Here is a 17,187-nt window from a genome sequence, read left to right on the forward strand (position 1 = left end):
TATCGAGCATAATCACAGTTCTACAGATGTTTCGAGCTATGCAAAGAATTCATTGGCGTAACCATAAATTGTTGCTGTCAAATGGATTTTAAGGTTACATACTTTATGCCCAAATGAGCATTAAGAACTACAGGAGATAGCGTAGACAAAAGAGCCAGATTACGGGAAGTTTTTTCTTTTCCAAGATTCCTTTTAAATGAGGACGGTACAAGAGATGATTAATATTAGATCTGTTTATTTCTTCAGTAGCTTGGTTTCATTTACGAGATACTATTTTTTTAATTTTAATTGTTAGTAGTGGGTTAATATTTTGTACTTTTTAGAGAAAAAGGTGTCTCATGTTAATGAATGTGTGGTTGTTTTTACTTTGCCAAATACATCATATGTATTCCTTGGTTTAACTTCAGGTACTCTGCGTGATTGTTTTTAGATATATGGATGTTAGCATGTTAAAAAAAATTCCTGTTAATGAGCATGAATTAATTATGTTATATTACAGATCCTCTGATGAAGCTAACACAAAACACACAGGGATTAGAATATCAAAATCTTTTCACCTATTTTTGTATGTATATGATTTTAATTGCTGAATTTTATTGTAAAATTTGTTATGCAATTGTATTTTATGACTGTTGTACCCTGTCCTGAGCCCAATTGTGGGGAGGGCGGGTTAAACACCTAATAAACTAAACTAAACATGTTTCAGGAAAGGGTTTGCTTACCTGCTGCTTCAAAGATCTTGCTATTTATTGGCAATCGGCTGCCAAAAAGTTGCTAATCACAAACTCTTTTGAGGAATTTGAAAGGGAGATGAATATTATTTATTTAATTCTCTCCAATGGGGACCCAAAACGGCTTCCATTATTTTCTTCCATTTGATCCTGACAATAAACCTGAGAGGTAGGATAGGCTGAGTGTGTGTGTGTTTGGTCCAAGGTCCCCCAACTAGCTTCCACGGTAGAGTGGGGATTTGAACCCGGTTCTCCCAGATCCTAGACCCACACTCTTACCACTATACCACACTGCAAAAAAATTGGAAGATTAGTGAATTTAGGGAAGCGTGAGGCACAGAGTGTTCCAGTTTGGAAATATTTGCACAGTGAAAAACCACCCAAAGCTTGATCTTGGACCAAATGAGAACAGTAGCCCGTACATATATATCTTCATCTTAATTTGGGCTTATGGAAAATTCTCTTGGAGAAGATAAGATTAGACAGGATCCATGAAATCTCTGAAATGAACTTTCAGACTGTGAGCTGCTTGCTGACTGCCCTTTGGAAGGTCAAGTTACAGCTAGGTGGAATGGGTGTAGAAACAAACAGTACCTGTTATATGGATTGGCCGTACCTAATACCTTCAACTGGAAACCTCAAGTGCAAACTCTTTCAAAAGGGCAGCGTACATGAAACTACCTGATACTGCATCAGGCATCTGCTCTATCAAGATCAGTATTTCCTAACTCCAACCTCCAGCGAATTTCCAGTGTGTCAGGTAGAAGTCTTTCTCATCACCTACCACTTTAACTTTCCATTGGAGCGGCCAGAAATGAACACGGGTTGGGACCTTCTGTGTGCAAAGCACATGCTCTACGGAAAAGGAGGAAATCTTTTTTTGACTATGTGGCTGAAAGATAAGCTTTTTCTTAATATGCTGAATATAAAATGGTGAGTATAATGTATTTTAACATAAATAAGTGAGGGGATGAAGAGGAAAAATATTATGTAGGTTTAATAATCTGGTCATAGATCCAGAGGATTTAGCCATGTTAGTCTGTAGTTGCAAAATAGTAAAAAGTCCAGTAGCACCTTTAAGACTAACAAACTTTATTGAGGCATAAAGTTTCGAGAACCACAGCTCTCTTCATCATGCCATGCATCTGACGAAAAGAGCTGTGGTTCTCGAAAGCTTACGCCTCAATAAAGATCGTTCGTCTTAAAGGTGCTACTGGATTTTTTACTATTTAATAATCTGCTCTACATCCTGCTTTTGATATTATGTCTATCCTTTAATGTTACTTTTTGTTGTATTATTTTGTAGTTTTAATACTTTGTTTTCAATAGTATGTTTACAGTCTAATATTACTTTGTTATATAGTCTGCTTTTGATATTTTTTCTACAGTCCAATGAGATTTTCTGTTTTAATAAAATAATTTTTAAAAACTTCTTGGAAGACAGTGGTTCTTAAAGAATAGCATGACAGGTGAATCAGGGGATCTGCAGCACAAGAAAAAATTGGCAAAAAATTACCTCCCCCCACATTTGCTAGTGCAAATCTACTGCTGCATCCCAGCCAGTTTGTTAAAAGGCAACTTGAATCTTAGCCTGCTGATGCAGGGAGGGCGGAATATAAATCGAATTAAATAAATAAATAAATAAATAAATCTGTCCAGGAATAGCAGTCCCCCAACAACAGCACCCTCCTCTGATGCAAGAAGCCTTCCAGGGGTGGGGGAACCTTTTGCATCTACAGAATTCACCCTACTGTAGTGGTTAAACGAGGATCTGGGAGACCCAGGTTCGAATCCCCACTCTGCCATGGAAGCTAACTGGGTGATCTTCAGCCAGTTATGTAGCCTCAGCCTAGTCCTACCATACAGGGTTGTTTTGAGGATAAAATGGAAGAGAGGATATGCTATTATTTTATACTTGCTCTTTTTCTATTTGCTAGGGCACAGCTGGTGCTGAACAAGTTCTCTGTTGACAAACAGATATCCTGATTTGATCTAATCTTTACCTCTGTGCTTATTTGTATTTACTTCATTTATACTCCATTTTTCTCCCCATGAAGACTCAAGGTGGCCTCCTCTCCTCTAGTTTATCCTCACAACAACCCTGTGAGGTAGGTTAGGCTGAGAGAGTGTAACTGACCCAAAGTCTTCCACGGCAGAGCAGGGATTCGAACCTGGGTCTCCCAGATCCTAGTCTGACTCTTTAACCACTACACAACACAGGCTCACTGCTTGCTTTTGTCTACCGTTCGATTATATGAAGGTGGCTTGTAAAACATGGGAATGAATGCAATCTTTGGTTACTGTTTTACACACTGCAGTTAACGTGTGAGATATGAAATCAAAAAGGGGTCTTAGGGCACCTGAAAGCTGAACAAGTTTAACTGAACCTAAAATTTCGTAGCCCATCAGGTGCGTGAAGTGAAATCTCAGTCTGTATAGATATGACATACATATATACACAGAGATAAAAGGTAAAGGGAGTCCCCTGTGCAAACACCGAGCCACTACTGACCCATGGGGGTGGGGGGAGTCACATCACGACGTTTTCTTGGCAGACTTTTTGTTACGGGGTGGTTTGCCATTGCCTTCCCCAGTCATCTGCACTTTACCCCCAGGAAACCGGGTATTCATACGCTTGTTTTATTACTTTTACTTCACTTGTATCCTGCCTTTCTCCCCCATGTGGGCCCAAAGTGGCTTATGTTGTTCATTTGGCTTCCATTTTATCCCGTGAGGTAGGTTAGGCTAAAAGAGTGTGCCTGGCCCATGCTTACCGAGTGAGCTTCCAGACAGAGTGGGGAATCAAAGTACCGTACCGCTCTTTCAAAGTCATCCAGAGCTTTGCCTGAGGCCCTGGACAGCAGCCGCCAGTCAGTGTAGGTGATACTGACCTTGATAGACTGAGGGCCAAACTACAAGTGACGCCTGATACAGGTTGGACACTTGTCAGCTTCCCTCAAGTTTTGGCGGGAAATGTAGGCAGCTTGGCGGAATGTTGGACAAGAGACAGTTGAGAAGTCCATTGGACAGCAGTCAGGGAGCAAAGCTGCGAGACCAGGACACCTATATTTCCCATCAAAACTTGAGGCAACCTGACAAGTGTCCAACCTGTGTCAGGCGTCACTTGTAGCTTGGCCCTTGCGTCTGACTCATTCACACAGGTGGAATAATGCCCTTTAGCAATGCCCTTTAGCAATCATTTGCGACTGGATTTTCCTGTGGAGTGCGCTGAGACTGCATTGTGCGAGGTGTGTGAATTCAGCCTTCAGCTTCAGGGGGCAGAAGAGGAGCCCCGCTGGATCAGACCCAAGATCCAGCAGCGACTGGCTCCTCCAACGCGTCCCCGAACCTCGCAAAACAAGGCACAGCCGGCAAGCGCCCCCTCTGAAGGTTTGCCTCCCACCCACTGTATTAGCAGGTAGACTGCACCTCACTCGGGAGGTTCCATTGGGTGGGAGCGGCCGAGAGAGAGCGGCCCGTTCTCTCCAAACCGATGCAGTCATCTCGGGCCAAGCCAAGCGGGCTTCAGCCTCCCGCATTTGCTACCTGCGCGTAAAGGGAACAGGTGCGCCCCGAGAAGGGGGGGGTTTCCCTACCTGGCGGGGGAGCTCCCCCCTCCGCCCTGCGCTGTCGCAAGGGCCTCCCACGTCGCTCCGCCTCTCTTGCCAGATCTGTATTTAGGCGGCGCTGCGAGTCAAGCCAAGCCCGAGCCAAGCGCCGGAGCTCCCAAGAAGGCGGGGATACGATGGGCTGGGAGCGCGCCTCGGTCCTGCTCTGCCTCCTGTGCGCCGCCAGCCGGCTGCCTCTTCCCTGCGCTGCGCTCCGCAAGGCCAGCCCCAGGATCCGAGCCAGCCCGGCAGGTGAGAGTGCGCCGCGTTGCTCGCAGGAGGGCTAAGCCGGGGCTCCTGCTGCTAGCGTTGCCAGCTCCAGCCCGGGAAGGTCCTGGAGATTTGGAGGGGGACTCTGGGGAGGTCAGAGTTTGGGGAGGGGAGGCCAACTGTGTCCACCTTTGCCACCTTCCAGAGCTATGATTTTTTCTCCCGGGGAACTCATTTCTGGAGCTTGGAGATCAGTTGTAATTCGGGGAGATCTCCAGCCACCACCAGGAGGATGGCAACCGGCTCGAGTTGGCGACCGTGCGATCGCAGGCTCCAGCCCCTTCGGGAGGATTCAGCTCTTTTCTCCAAGGAAAAACTGGATCTGGAAGAGAGTTTCAGGGAAGAGGCAGTGATGATTTGCAAGGGCACAGCAGGATTTGAGTCCAGTCATCCTCCAGGTGGTGGCTGGAGATCTCCCGGAATTACAACTGGTCTCCAGACTACAGAGATCAGTTCTCCTGGAGAAAATGGCCGTTTTGGAGGCGAACTGACCCCGCTGAGGTCTCTCACCTCTCCAAACTCCGCAATCCCCAGAGTCCACCCCCCACCCCCAAATCTCCAGGAATTTCCCAACCCACAGCTGGCAACCATAGTCCAGTGGCCCCTTAGAGACCAGCAAGATTTTCAGGGGATAAGCTTTCCAGAATGACTCCTGAAAGCTTATACCCTGAAAAATTTTTTTCTCTCTAAGGGGCCACTGGACTCGAACTCTGAACCTGGAAAGCTCTAAAGCACTTTGGAAACTTCCTCTGGTACAGTCCTGTGTAGAGCGGTATCAGCGGGCTTAGACTGAAGGAACTGCGTGTAAATACTTTGCCATGGATTGCGTTCCTTAATCCCACCACATATTGGTGCTTCTGGAGTGGGAAATGAGAAATAATAATTCAGCATTGCAAAGGTATTTCCTGGTCTGTCTGCTTTTAAGATGTTATTTCTGGGCTTTGTCGAATAAGCCAAGTTTGGGTTTATTCTTTTAAAAAAGCATCCTTCTGTGAAGTTGACAGGAGACCTGGTTGAAAAGGCTTGGATGGGGATCCACGGCTTAGCAAAGGAGGAAAAAATCCGTAATATGCAAGAGAGAAACCCTTCTCCGAATATAAAAGCATATTTTGGTTTTCCATTTGCTTCCCTCTCGACACAACTTTAGCATCTGCAACAGAGAAGGGCTGTTCTTAAGTAGGCTGTTAACTAGACCCGATGCTGTGAGACCTGAGTTCAAATCCATACTCTGCTATTGAGGGAATCCTGTAAACTTGTTTAGCGCTGGCTCTGTCCTCTCAGCCTAACCTACCTCACAGGGTGGGCGTAAGGTGAAAAAAGAGGACTGTCGAGTCACGTACCTGCCCCCCCCCAATCTCATTGCACTTGTGGGCACTTTGGGGAACTTTTGAGAATGGGGAGTGGGTGCCAGTGCAAAATGGCTGGCATGGAGTACTGGCAGGGGGGGGGCATTGCAAAATGCGGAGAGTTTGCAAGCTTCTGATGATGGTGGCTGCTTGTTCCGAACAGGCAGTCCCGGCAGACATGAAGGAGATTCCTCTTGGGCTTCTCCGAAGTGCTCGCTGCGCCATTGAGATGGAGGAAAGCCATGCCTGTCTATTAGCACTGGGGGAAACAAACGGGGGGGGGGCAGGAAACCTGTTGGAGGGCACCTCATTGGGGGATCAGTGACCTACATTGTCCTGAGATCCACAAAGGAAGGTGAGATTAAAAAAAAATAATGGGATGGTTAGGAGCTCTGTGAACTTTGAAAGTAATTTATTAAGCTCTCTACTGTTACTGGCTGTAATAAATACAGTTCAGGACATCATAATATTGAACATCATGAAAACACTTAGTTGCTTATTATAACTTTCTGTGGATGGAGGAAGTGGCTCTATGGCTACTGTCCATGTTTCTCTCATCAGGTTTCTGGATTTCTTATCAACCTGACGGATGACTAATGTTTGCCCCCGAGAGCAAAGAATATAGATACTTCATTCTACTTGTAGTTCTGGTTATAGGCCTCCCCAGCTGAAACCAAAACAAGCCCCCCCCCCTCCCTGGCAACTGTCATAAATCTTTCACCATGAATATTGGGGCCAAGCTAAATGCAGTGCAGGGAAAACTGCGATCTACAATTGGTTCAGCCAGGGAGGGCCCCCCCCCAATTTAAAAGCAAACATTGGGGCTGTGGCAATGGGGGTGGGGGCTTAAATATTTCCCCTGGTGCTATTTGCCTGATGCAAATCACCCTAGCTGGCTGAGCCGCATCAATTTCTATACCTTGCTGTGGAGAGCTATTTGCATTGGGGGCGGGGGAGGGGTACAAGGGGATGGTTTAAATTCTCCTTCCCCTATGCCACAAGGCTCAACCAGATTGCCCCCCTTTCCTTGTATTAAAGCTAAAAAAAGAAACACAACTTGTGGGTGATCCATTTATCTATCAATTGCCATAACACCTAATTTTGGCCCTAAACAGGATTTTCCAGAGTAAACCTGTCAATGGGTGGAAAGAAAAATAGTAAATGTGCATTCCTTGGAGAATATCTAGGGATGATTAATAAATAACCATAGTGCGGGTGAGAATCTAAGCAGGCAATATCCTACCCAGTAGGCAGATAATCCCACAGGGCAGTTCTGATATTAACAAGTTTGTGAAAACCTGTTGGATAAAAATACCTTAAGCCATTTTTATGCTGAGTTGATGCCGCTACGGAGACAGTCAAAATTTGGTACTACTGATAAGCTATACATATTGAAAATATTCCAGCTTTTCTGGACATTTCTCTAGGGTTTTTTTCAGCAGGAAGTGGGAAGCCGTATATTTCATTGTTGGGGGTGGGGGGTGGGTGGGAAGGTCAGAATTGCATTTGTATTGCAAAGCAAGGACAGTCAAATTTTTTCCTATGCTTTAAATTACCTCTTGACTCCCTTTAAGGATCCTGCCTTGTCAATATCATAATAATTCAGGGAGGAGAGGAATATTTCTGAGAGTGATCTGTGTTTAAAACCAAACTCCTGTGCTTTGAATGGCGATGGCTATGTGTGAAACTAAAGTTAGTTTTTAAAACACAGTTTTTAGATGGGGGGAATGAGTGGTCCTGGTGTGGGAGGGTATGTGTACCCACTGACCCCCCACCTTGGCTAAAGCACATGCTTTATACGCAGGGGGTCCCAAGTGTAATCCCCACAACCTCCGGTTAAGGATCTCTGGCACCAAGCATCGGAGAAAGTGCTGTTCACTGTCTAAGCCCCCAGAGAGAGACCACCAGTCTGGGAAGCCCCTATAGAGATGGTCTGTGCATTAGGTGGCTTCATACCTTCAAAAGAGGAGCTGAAATGCAAGAAAGGGTATATTGTATCTTGCAAAAACGTGCACAAACTTCATCCGGAAGGTAATCTTTCTATGATCCTAAATGTAAAAACTGTCAGATACCATTTTGCTCCGCCTGTTTAAAATCTGCCTGGGACAATCCAGAGGTGCCAGAACCCTGCCAGAAAAGCTAGCCGGCTACCCTACTGGATGAGAAAAGATAACAATATCTTTCCCTTGTGGGGCAAATGGGGAGGGGGTGGATCTAGACAAGATGGGAGCAGGGAGACTTAGGGCCAAACTAGAAGTGACGAAGTACACTTGAATGGCAAATGAACAGACTGTCACATGTATTCCTCCCTGTTCACTTGCGCTCCACTTCTAGCTTGGCCCTTAAACACTCCTTCAAAGTTTTGTCTCTGCAAATGACTTAGCAGCACCAGCAGGTTGCATTTTATTTTTTAAAAAACTTCAAGGGACCCAATTGAAGGTCTTCCTCCAAAAGTATAGATTAGCTTAAGGCAGAATATGAGCTCAGTATGGTTTTCTTTTCTTTTTTAATTCAGGGAAGTACTATTGGGCAACACAGGCTTTGAGACACCGTAATAGCAACATATGATTTTTATATCCCATAATTTATTCTCTCTACTTATCATCTGCAGTGGTTATCTTTATGTGACTTGCAACAGACAGGTCCATACGGCTGTTTGCAACTCCTTGCCCTGCTATGTGGATGTCTTTTTAGGCCCTTGACATCACTGGGCTTAAAAGGGTATAACTCTGTTTAGGATAGTTTCCGGTGGGTACCTGCTGTGCTAGAAGAGCAAGATTTGGGTCCCATAGCACCTTCTTACTAGATTTCCAGGGTATGAGCTTTTGAGAGTCAGAGATCCTTTTGTGTGATAGAATGAAGGGAGCTTTGACTCTCAAAAACTCACGCCTTGGAAATCTAGTTGGTCCTTAAGGTGCTACTGGACCCAAATCTTCCTGTTTAGGATGGCCCTGTTGGCTAGCTCCCTATGCAACGTGGAGATGTTTCCAGAGCCAGTTTGGTGTAATGGTTAAGAGCGGCAGGACTCTAATCTAGAGAACCGGGTTTGATTCCCCACTCCTCCACTTGAAGCCAGCTGGGTGACCTTGGGTCAGTCACAGCTCTTCCAAAGCTCTCTCAGCCCCACCCACCTCACAGGGTGATTGTTGTGGAGATAATAATGGCATACTTTGTAAACTGCTCTGAGTGGGCGTTAAGTTGTTCTGAAGGGCGGTATATAAATTGAATGTTGTTGCTGCTGTTTTATTTCTGTAGTTGTCTAGGGGCGAGGAAGAAAGGCAAAGCCCAGGATTTGAGGCAATTATGAGCACACAGATGTGTTAGCTGGTGGAAGCATGTTTTGGGGTTGTTGTTTAATGCTGCTTTTCTTTTGTCTTTCAAGAAATCACTTGCATTTACAGAAAGGCTTTCCCCTCTCCTCCTCTTCCCGTTCCTCTGTTCCTTCAGGACTCTCAAAATAGTTCAAGCGCTTCATCAGGCTTTGTGGGTTGTTGGTGGCAAGAAAATGGATGGAAGATGAGGCTTAGGTGGAGACTGATGGGAAGAACAGGCTGCTCCTTGGAAGCAGATCAGAATTTTGTACTGATTGTCTAGAACTGGCCAGCTCTATCCCTACTTCCGCAGCACTGAGTGTTCCTACAATATAGCTCTTTTGGAACAGTTTGCTAGGATTCAGGGAGATGGGTGGACCTCCCCCAGGGCTCTGATGTGCAGATTTATCCTCTCCCTTTGGCATCCACAAATAGCCTACCGTAAATCCCGCTTCCCCCAAACAATTAATATAGATTTGGCATAGGTGATGGAGTGTCCTGACCTGGAAGGCCAGGTGAGCCTGATCTCGTCAGATCTCAGATGCTAAGCAGGGTTGGCAGGGTCAGTAATTGGATGGGAGACCTCCAATGAAGGCCAGAGTTGCTATGTAGAGCCAGACAATGGCAAAACACCTCTGTTAGTCTCCTGCCATGGAAACCATGCCAGGGGTCACCAGACTTGCCTGCTTGTCAGCTATGACTGGAGGGCACTCTCCACCACCAGTTGATAGAGTGTTGGACTAGATCCCATGGTCTGTGTGGCTTGCTTCTTAGTCTTCTTTCTTGCCCAGGGTGGGGAAGAGGGAAGTTAGTGGGACTGCTTGGTTTATGATCTGAGCAGAGGACTGGAGTGTAGCCAGTTTGGTGTAGTCATTAAGAGCGTGGGACTCTAATCTGGAGAACCGGCTTTGATTCCTCCACTTGAAGCCAGCTGGATGACCTTGGGTCAGTCACAGCTTCTAGGGGCTCTCTCAGCCCCACCCACCTCACAGTGGGTTTGAATCCCCACTTCTACCATGGAAATATGCTGGGTGACCTTGGTCTTAAGCCTGACCTACCTCACAGGGTTTCTGTTGTGAGAAAACGGAGGACAGGAAAATGATGTTGTAAGATGCTTTGAGTTCGAAATGCACATAGTATATGGGGAAATTGGAGGGGGGTTACAGCCATAGCTTGTCTGGGAAGGATCTGCTAAGAAACAAAAGCAAAAAACCCCCACTAAAAATGCAGAATTTCATAATCCCCACTTCTGCTTTGAGGCTTCCATGAGGGAAACATAAACCCGACATCCAATTCTTCCTTGGAACTCTAAAAAATAGAACATCCCACTGGCTGAGGATGCTGTTATCAGTAGAAGTTCAGTAGAAGTCCAGAAGTGCAGGGTTTTTTTTTTAAAAAAAAAAAAACTTTTTCCTTTATACCTTGTTCCCTACTAAAAATCACTCCCCTCCACTGCTTTTATGCCTGCATGTAAAAAGATAACCCACAGCCATGTTTTTCCCCCAACAGGGGTAAAAGTGGTTCAGCAAAAGATAGTGGTGAGAGTTAATTAAGGCTCTTCTCCCCACGCCAATCTCCCGTTTTAATCTCTGCGGGTGATCATTACTTCCATTTCCTGGCAGCTGTAGCTTGGGAACTTCCTGTTAAGCTTTTGTAAAACTTCGTCCAGACCCCATAATAAGTTATCTGATGGATGGCTATCTGAAAATGATAACTGGCAGCCCCCAGAGGAGTAAAAATGTCTTCTCCTCTCGTTTATCTCATGTGAAACCTCAAACTGTTTGTTTCTTGGTATCTTCAGATTAGTTACAAATAAATGGCAGTTTCAAGTAGTGCTTAGGAAAACCAAACACCCAGATAATCCAAACTCTGGACTTGTTCAACTGGCCTGTTAAATATCTGTTTGTGGCTTCAGGGGCTGACACCAAATACCTTAATCTTGATCCGAGTGACATTTTTTTGCTGTGCCCCTTTCTTGTGGCCCAATAGTTTCTCTGAGGCGTGAACACCTGTCTGCTTTGCACAGATGGCAACAGAGCTGTGTGATCAACACAAAACAAGATGGATAGCTTTAAAAAACAACAAAACCAATTCCAAAAAGTGGCTGATGGAGCCAATGTGGTGGAGTGTTTAAAGTGTCAGACTAAAATCGGAGTCTTATCGCATCTTTTTGGAAACAAGTTCACCAAAATATTTTGTAAATTACAGGCGTAAAGTTAAATTTTCTTCCGGAGGTTTTTCTGTTGGAATATCAAAACCCCTTAATAGAAAATAAGTAACATGACAAGAAAATCTCTATTCTACTTTCTACAGCAAGAAATACTGTTGCCACTTATTGGAAAAAAACCTTATCACCCCCTATTGATGCTCGGATGGGTCGCATATGGTCTTATTTTGTTATGGAAAAGATTACTGTAGGTACTACACAACCATACTCTGAGAAAGCCCACAAAAATTTTGTGGCAATATGGGGCCCACTGGTGCCATTTTTTGGCTGAACAGGATTTTGTTCTGGACAATCCAATTTACAAAGATATGATCCTTTTTTAAGGATTTTTTTTCTGTAGATGGTTGATTGCTTTGTCTACTTGTCAACTTGTATTTGGATTGCCTTGTGGGTTGAATTATTTTAATTTAAAAAAAAAAAACGACTAAGATTTGAGTACAGAAGCACCTTAGAGACCAATTAGATTTCCATGGTATGAGCTTTTGAGACTCAAAGCTCACTTTGTCAGGCTAAGAACTGAAAGCCCCAGGTTCGAATCCCCACTAAGCTTGCTGGGAGACCTTGGGACAGTCACTCTCTCAGCTTAATCTACCTTCCAGGGTTGTCGAGAGGATAAAAATAGAGGGAAAGGATGTTGTAAGCTACTTTGGGTCCCCATTGGGGAGGGAAAATGAGGCACAGATATCTAAATAAAACCCCCAAGTTAAATAATTGTTGTCAGGAATCATGCTTATAAATAGCTCTGTTTTTTGTGCTTGGCAGCTGTTCTCCTGTGCAATATAGAGATCTAGTTTGGAGCCATCAATCTATAGTGACCCCTACCTGGTGGAACCACCCACCTGAGGCATGCTAAAAATGGGAGGCAGCATAAGGCAGAATTATTTCAGAGTGTGTTATTCTGATGACCCATATGGTGGTGAAGAGTGCTGTCAAGTCATAGCTGACTTGTGGCGAGCCCAGGTGGGGTTTTCATGGCAAGAGACTAATAGAGGTGATTTGCCATTGCTTGCCTCTGCAATAGGGTTGCCAGCCTCCAGGTAGTGGCTGGAGATCTCCCGGAATTACAACTGGTCTCCAGACCACAGAGAACAGTTCCCCTGGAGAAAATGGCTACTTTGAGGGGTGGATTCTATGGAATTATGCCATGCCAAGGTCCTTTCCCTCTCCAAACCCCACTTTCTCCAGGTTTCACCCCTCCCCCCCAGATCTCCAGGAATTTCCCAACTTGGAGCTGGCAACCCTACTCTGCAACCCTGATCTTCCCTGGAGGTGTCCCATCCAATTACTAACCAAGGCCGACCCTGCTTAGCTTCTGAGGTTTGACAAGCTCAGGCTTGCCTGGGCTGTCCAGGTCTGGGCGATGACCCATGTAGAAGGCTGAGAATTCTGGGCTTGGTTTGATGTTAGTATTTGAGTTATGCAGTTTTGTTCTCTTTGCTCCAAATGCTTCTATTGAACTGTTACATAACTATAACCTGCTTTGAGTCTTTTGCCGGAGAAAGGCACTCTAAAAATGTCGTAAATAAACAAATCATCGCAGGGCGAAGATGGAGGAGAGCTGGGTTGGAACGAAGTTCCAGGAAGACCAAAGTGGGGGAAGCTGGACAGAAAATGATAGGTTCTTCCTTCAGTGCAGAGGCGGATGGGCTATTCAGGCCAGCGGGAAAAGTCCCGGTGTGAAAGATTCCCTCTTTGGTGCAGGGGCTTCTCCAATGTTGTTCTTATCGCTGTGAACTTCCCTGAAGAAGCTTGAGTCTCCCCCCTCCCACAAGCAATGTTTTTGTTCCACAACTATTATTGCTTCTCCTTCCAGACCTGCAGACTTCTTTCTTGCTGGCTAAGGGGAAGCGCCAGTTCCTCAAATGTAGTCACCGGTTCCTCGGCAGACTTCTGTCCTAAGGTCCTGCACTGAATAATCTTTGGCAGAATTCCATGGTTACGGTATGATCCTAGATCTCTGTGCTGCAGGAGAACTGTGCTCCTTGGATCCTGTCAACATAGATGTATGGAAATGATTCAAACAACCTAGATGTCAATGACCTTTGGTGGTATGTGTCGGGGACAACTGGCTCAGTATCCCAATTGCCGTATTGGGCTGGATCAAGGTAGACGACAGTTTCTTCCATACTTTCCCCAGGATCCAGCATGGCTGCCCCTCCATATTTGGGGCAGGCAGCCTATGTATGGAAAGAATTCCCTCCTGGACCTTCCTCCACAGCCTGGATCCAAGCTGGTAGTGACTGAACAGGAGGTGCGCATATGCCGTTACCTTTTCCCATTCTGCAAATCCCGCCACTCGCTGGCTTGGTGCCCCAAGCGGCTGTTCGGGCGCGAAACCGTTTCTGCTGCCGTATCTTCATTTGACTGCGTGACCCGAACTTCGCTATTATTTAACCAGTTCTTAATGCTGCTTTTTCCATTTCGAAACAAGCTCCCAAGGCAGAGAGTGATTCAGATAGATGCTAAAAATACACTAAAAAGTGAAAACTCTACGTAAAATGTGAATGCAGCTGACTTGCATGACAAAGCTTTTTTTAAAAAACTGCTGAGCTTGCAAAAAGGCCCTGTCTGTGCTTGAGCTGAGCTGGCAGTGTCGATTCTTTAAATAAATAGGTCCATAGTGGTGCTGAATCATCTATGATTTATTTGGACGTCTTCTGGTAGAAAGATAAAACTTCTGCATTTCCAATGAGTCTGGCTTTCTTTCCTTCTGATTCAGGGCTAACTCTCCTGGTCAGATTTCTGCTTGTTTTATTCAGACAGTGGAAGTAGTGGTTATCGTAATTCGCAGTGCAGGGGGCAAACTCAAGGTGAATCTGTCAGTACGTCATTTATAGCGCAATCCTAAGCAGAGTTACCCCAGTCTCAGCCGATTGAAATCAATGGTCTTAGACTGGCATAACTCTGTTAGGGATTGCACCATCTGTGAGTCAAATTCAGGCTTTGAAAACCTGTACTTGCCTCGGAATTCTAAGCTGGGAGGAAGATTTTGTAGGAGACAAACTGTACGTGGGGGAGCTATGTGCTTGGACTTTCTTTTCTTCCACCCACCAATTATTTCTTGCTCCTTCTGCCATATTTTTTTAAAACTTGGAACCTGTTCTCTTATGCTTCTCTCTTCTAATTTGGGTTCCAAGCCTAGAACTAAGCTTAGGAGAGAAGAAAAACAGCCAGAGTGGGGAGTAAAGGGTAAAAATAGTTGGGAGGAAACATTAGGCACCCCCTTCTAACTACCAGTTCCCCAGTGGGAAACAAAACTTTGTTTTAAAAGACATACCCTCCTCCTTTAAAACACTACCTACACACCAGTTTTGGTTAGCAATTCCAGGTGGAAGTTGAAGAATTCAGCGTCCTGTCTTTGCATAGCCACCGGGCAAATTGTGGCTGCACAAAGTATGCAGTTTTATGGCTGGAATGAGATTTCGCTGTCAGCGGCCTCCAGCTAAACTTTTGCCCTGTCCTCTGAGACCTTTAATATTAGAATTCTGAATTTTAAAAAATGAGTAGGTGGGGGGAGCCAGACTAGAAATGCAAAAGGGTCAGTTGGGTGTTATGATCCCCAAGAGGCAGTGAGCTTTGAACTGAATGGTTCATTGGACGAGGACTTCCAAGGCCTGGGAAGCTGCCAATTGTAGAACACAACACACAACCCAAGGCTGAAAGAAACTGAAATACGACAATGCGTCAACTCTGTTCCCACAAAGATAATGGGGTACTTTGTTTTGCAGCTCTGCTCAGCCGTTTGGCCTTGGACGTTCACTCCTCCATATTCAAAATCCTTCTCTGTAACACAATAAAAAATACTGTTTGACTGTACAAAATGCTATCTGACTTCCTGCAGAGGTCACAGACCTGGATTGGTTTAGTTCAGCGGCGCCTTCTTTTCTGGAGTTTGATGCAAAAAGAGTAAAATGCTTAAAAATAACAAATAAAATGTTCTTCCCAGCAGGCGGGGGAATATTCATCAGGATGTTGGACAGTTCCATTCAATTGTTTAAAAGGAGCACTGTTTTGAGTTTCGCCTCTTTTTCCTGTTCGCTTTCTCTCCAGCTCAGACCTGCAGGTTTTGGGAACGGTTCCAGGGTTGATCTGGGATTTAACAAATGTCTGCACTTGCCTTAAAGCAAAACGTGCCTGCTATCAATTTTCAGTCCACTTGCCTTAAAGCAAAACGTGTCTTAAAGTGGGAATTAAACTCTTGAAGTTTCCCCCCTGTTGAACTACAATTCCCAAAGTTCCTTGTTGCTTTCATGAGGGTTCTGTAAGCTCCACTGGCCTGCAGATCTCCTCTCTGATGTGCAGCCAGGCAGAAAAATCCAGGTCAGGAGTCCCCAACCTTTTTAAGCCTGCAGGTGCCTTTGGAATTCTTACTGTGCAACTGCAAAATGGCCATTACAGGAGGTGAAGCCAACTGCAAAATGCCCGGGAGCATTGAGCGTAATTCCAAAAGTAACTCTTTAACATTTCAGGAACAAGCTCTATTGAAAAGGATGCTTTTTAAAATGGACATACTGTTTTTAAAATATTTTCTTGCATATTCAGAGCTTACCTTCATTCACTCAGGGAAGATGGTTATGCTATGCCGGGAGCTGCTCCCAAAGCAATGTTTTAAAGAATATGCTCAGCCAAGCAAAAGCCCCATCTGGCCCCACCCACTTCTTTAAAGCACTTGTTGGGTGAAAGGAAAGATTTCACTGGGTGCCACGGAGCCCATGGGCACCATGTTGGGGACCCCTGATCCAGGGGTTCTTAAATATACCAAAAGACTGCTTAGTGTTTAAGACTTTCGTATGATGACCAAAGTTATCCTTTTTTTTTTTTATAAATTTTTTTATTTTTCATAACTACAAAACACTACACCAGACTATCACAAGGAAAGGGAAAGGACAAAGGGGGGTGGAAAAAGAAAAAGGGGGGGGGGAATGAACTACAAACACTAAACACTACACTTCAATGTTTCCCTTCATACTGTCATAATACAAAAATAGCTCCATAGAATAATGATGGAGTGGTTAATCATACAGAAAATAAACATTTCAAATTCTGATTAAACTTTCCTCCCCCTTCTAGGTCCCGGACGCAATTCTCTCTGTGCAACTGCTGTTGCGATGCTCTCCTCCTCCCCCCCCCCCCTCCGGCTCCTCCTTTTCTTCGTTCTTGGTGCAGCAGAGTTCTGGGTTTTTATTCTCAAAATCCTTTAGTTGATCTTCTGATAATATCTTATAGGCCTGATCTTTATATCTGAACCATATTCCTTCCGGGAATAACCATTTGTACTTTATTCCATGGTCCCTCAGAAGAGCTGCAAACTTTTTATATTTAAAACGCCGTTTCCGGACTAGAAATGGAACGTCCTTCAAAATCTTGACTTTCAAACCCATAAAGTCCAAATCCGCATTGTATGAGTTATATAGGATGGTGTCCCGAATCTTTTTAGTTGAAAAGTCAATAATGATCTCACGAGGCAACGTGACCAAAGTTATCCTGACTGATGCTGGCCTATACATGGGCAAGGGGCTGTGGCTCAGTGGCAGAGCATCTGCTCGACATATGGAACGTCCCAGGCTCAATCGCCGGCATCTCCATTTAAAAGGACAAGGAAGTAGGGGATAGGAAAGACGGTACCCTGGACCCTGAAGAGCCTCTGCCAGTCAGAGCAAACAAGAGCAACCTTGCCGGACCAAGTGTCTATTC

At 44.9% G+C, this 17,187-nt stretch overlaps 1 protein-coding gene across 1 annotated transcript in view; it reads left to right on the top strand.

Moving 5' to 3' along the window:
* The first annotated feature begins 4,454 nt into the window (after positions 1-4,454).
* Positions 4,455-17,187, top strand: part of SEMA7A (semaphorin 7A (John Milton Hagen blood group)) — a 48,977-nt gene continuing 36,244 nt past the window's right edge. Inside the window, exon 1 of the mRNA XM_055002707.1 lies at positions 4,455-4,591. Coding sequence (XP_054858682.1) covers positions 4,477-4,591 — 115 coding nt within the window. The 5' untranslated portion in view covers positions 4,455-4,476. The remainder of the gene's footprint in view (positions 4,592-17,187) is intronic.

Source organism: Eublepharis macularius, chromosome 18 (genome assembly GCF_028583425.1).
Source record: "Eublepharis macularius isolate TG4126 chromosome 18, MPM_Emac_v1.0, whole genome shotgun sequence".
Lineage (NCBI taxonomy): Eukaryota > Metazoa > Chordata > Lepidosauria > Squamata > Eublepharidae > Eublepharis > Eublepharis macularius.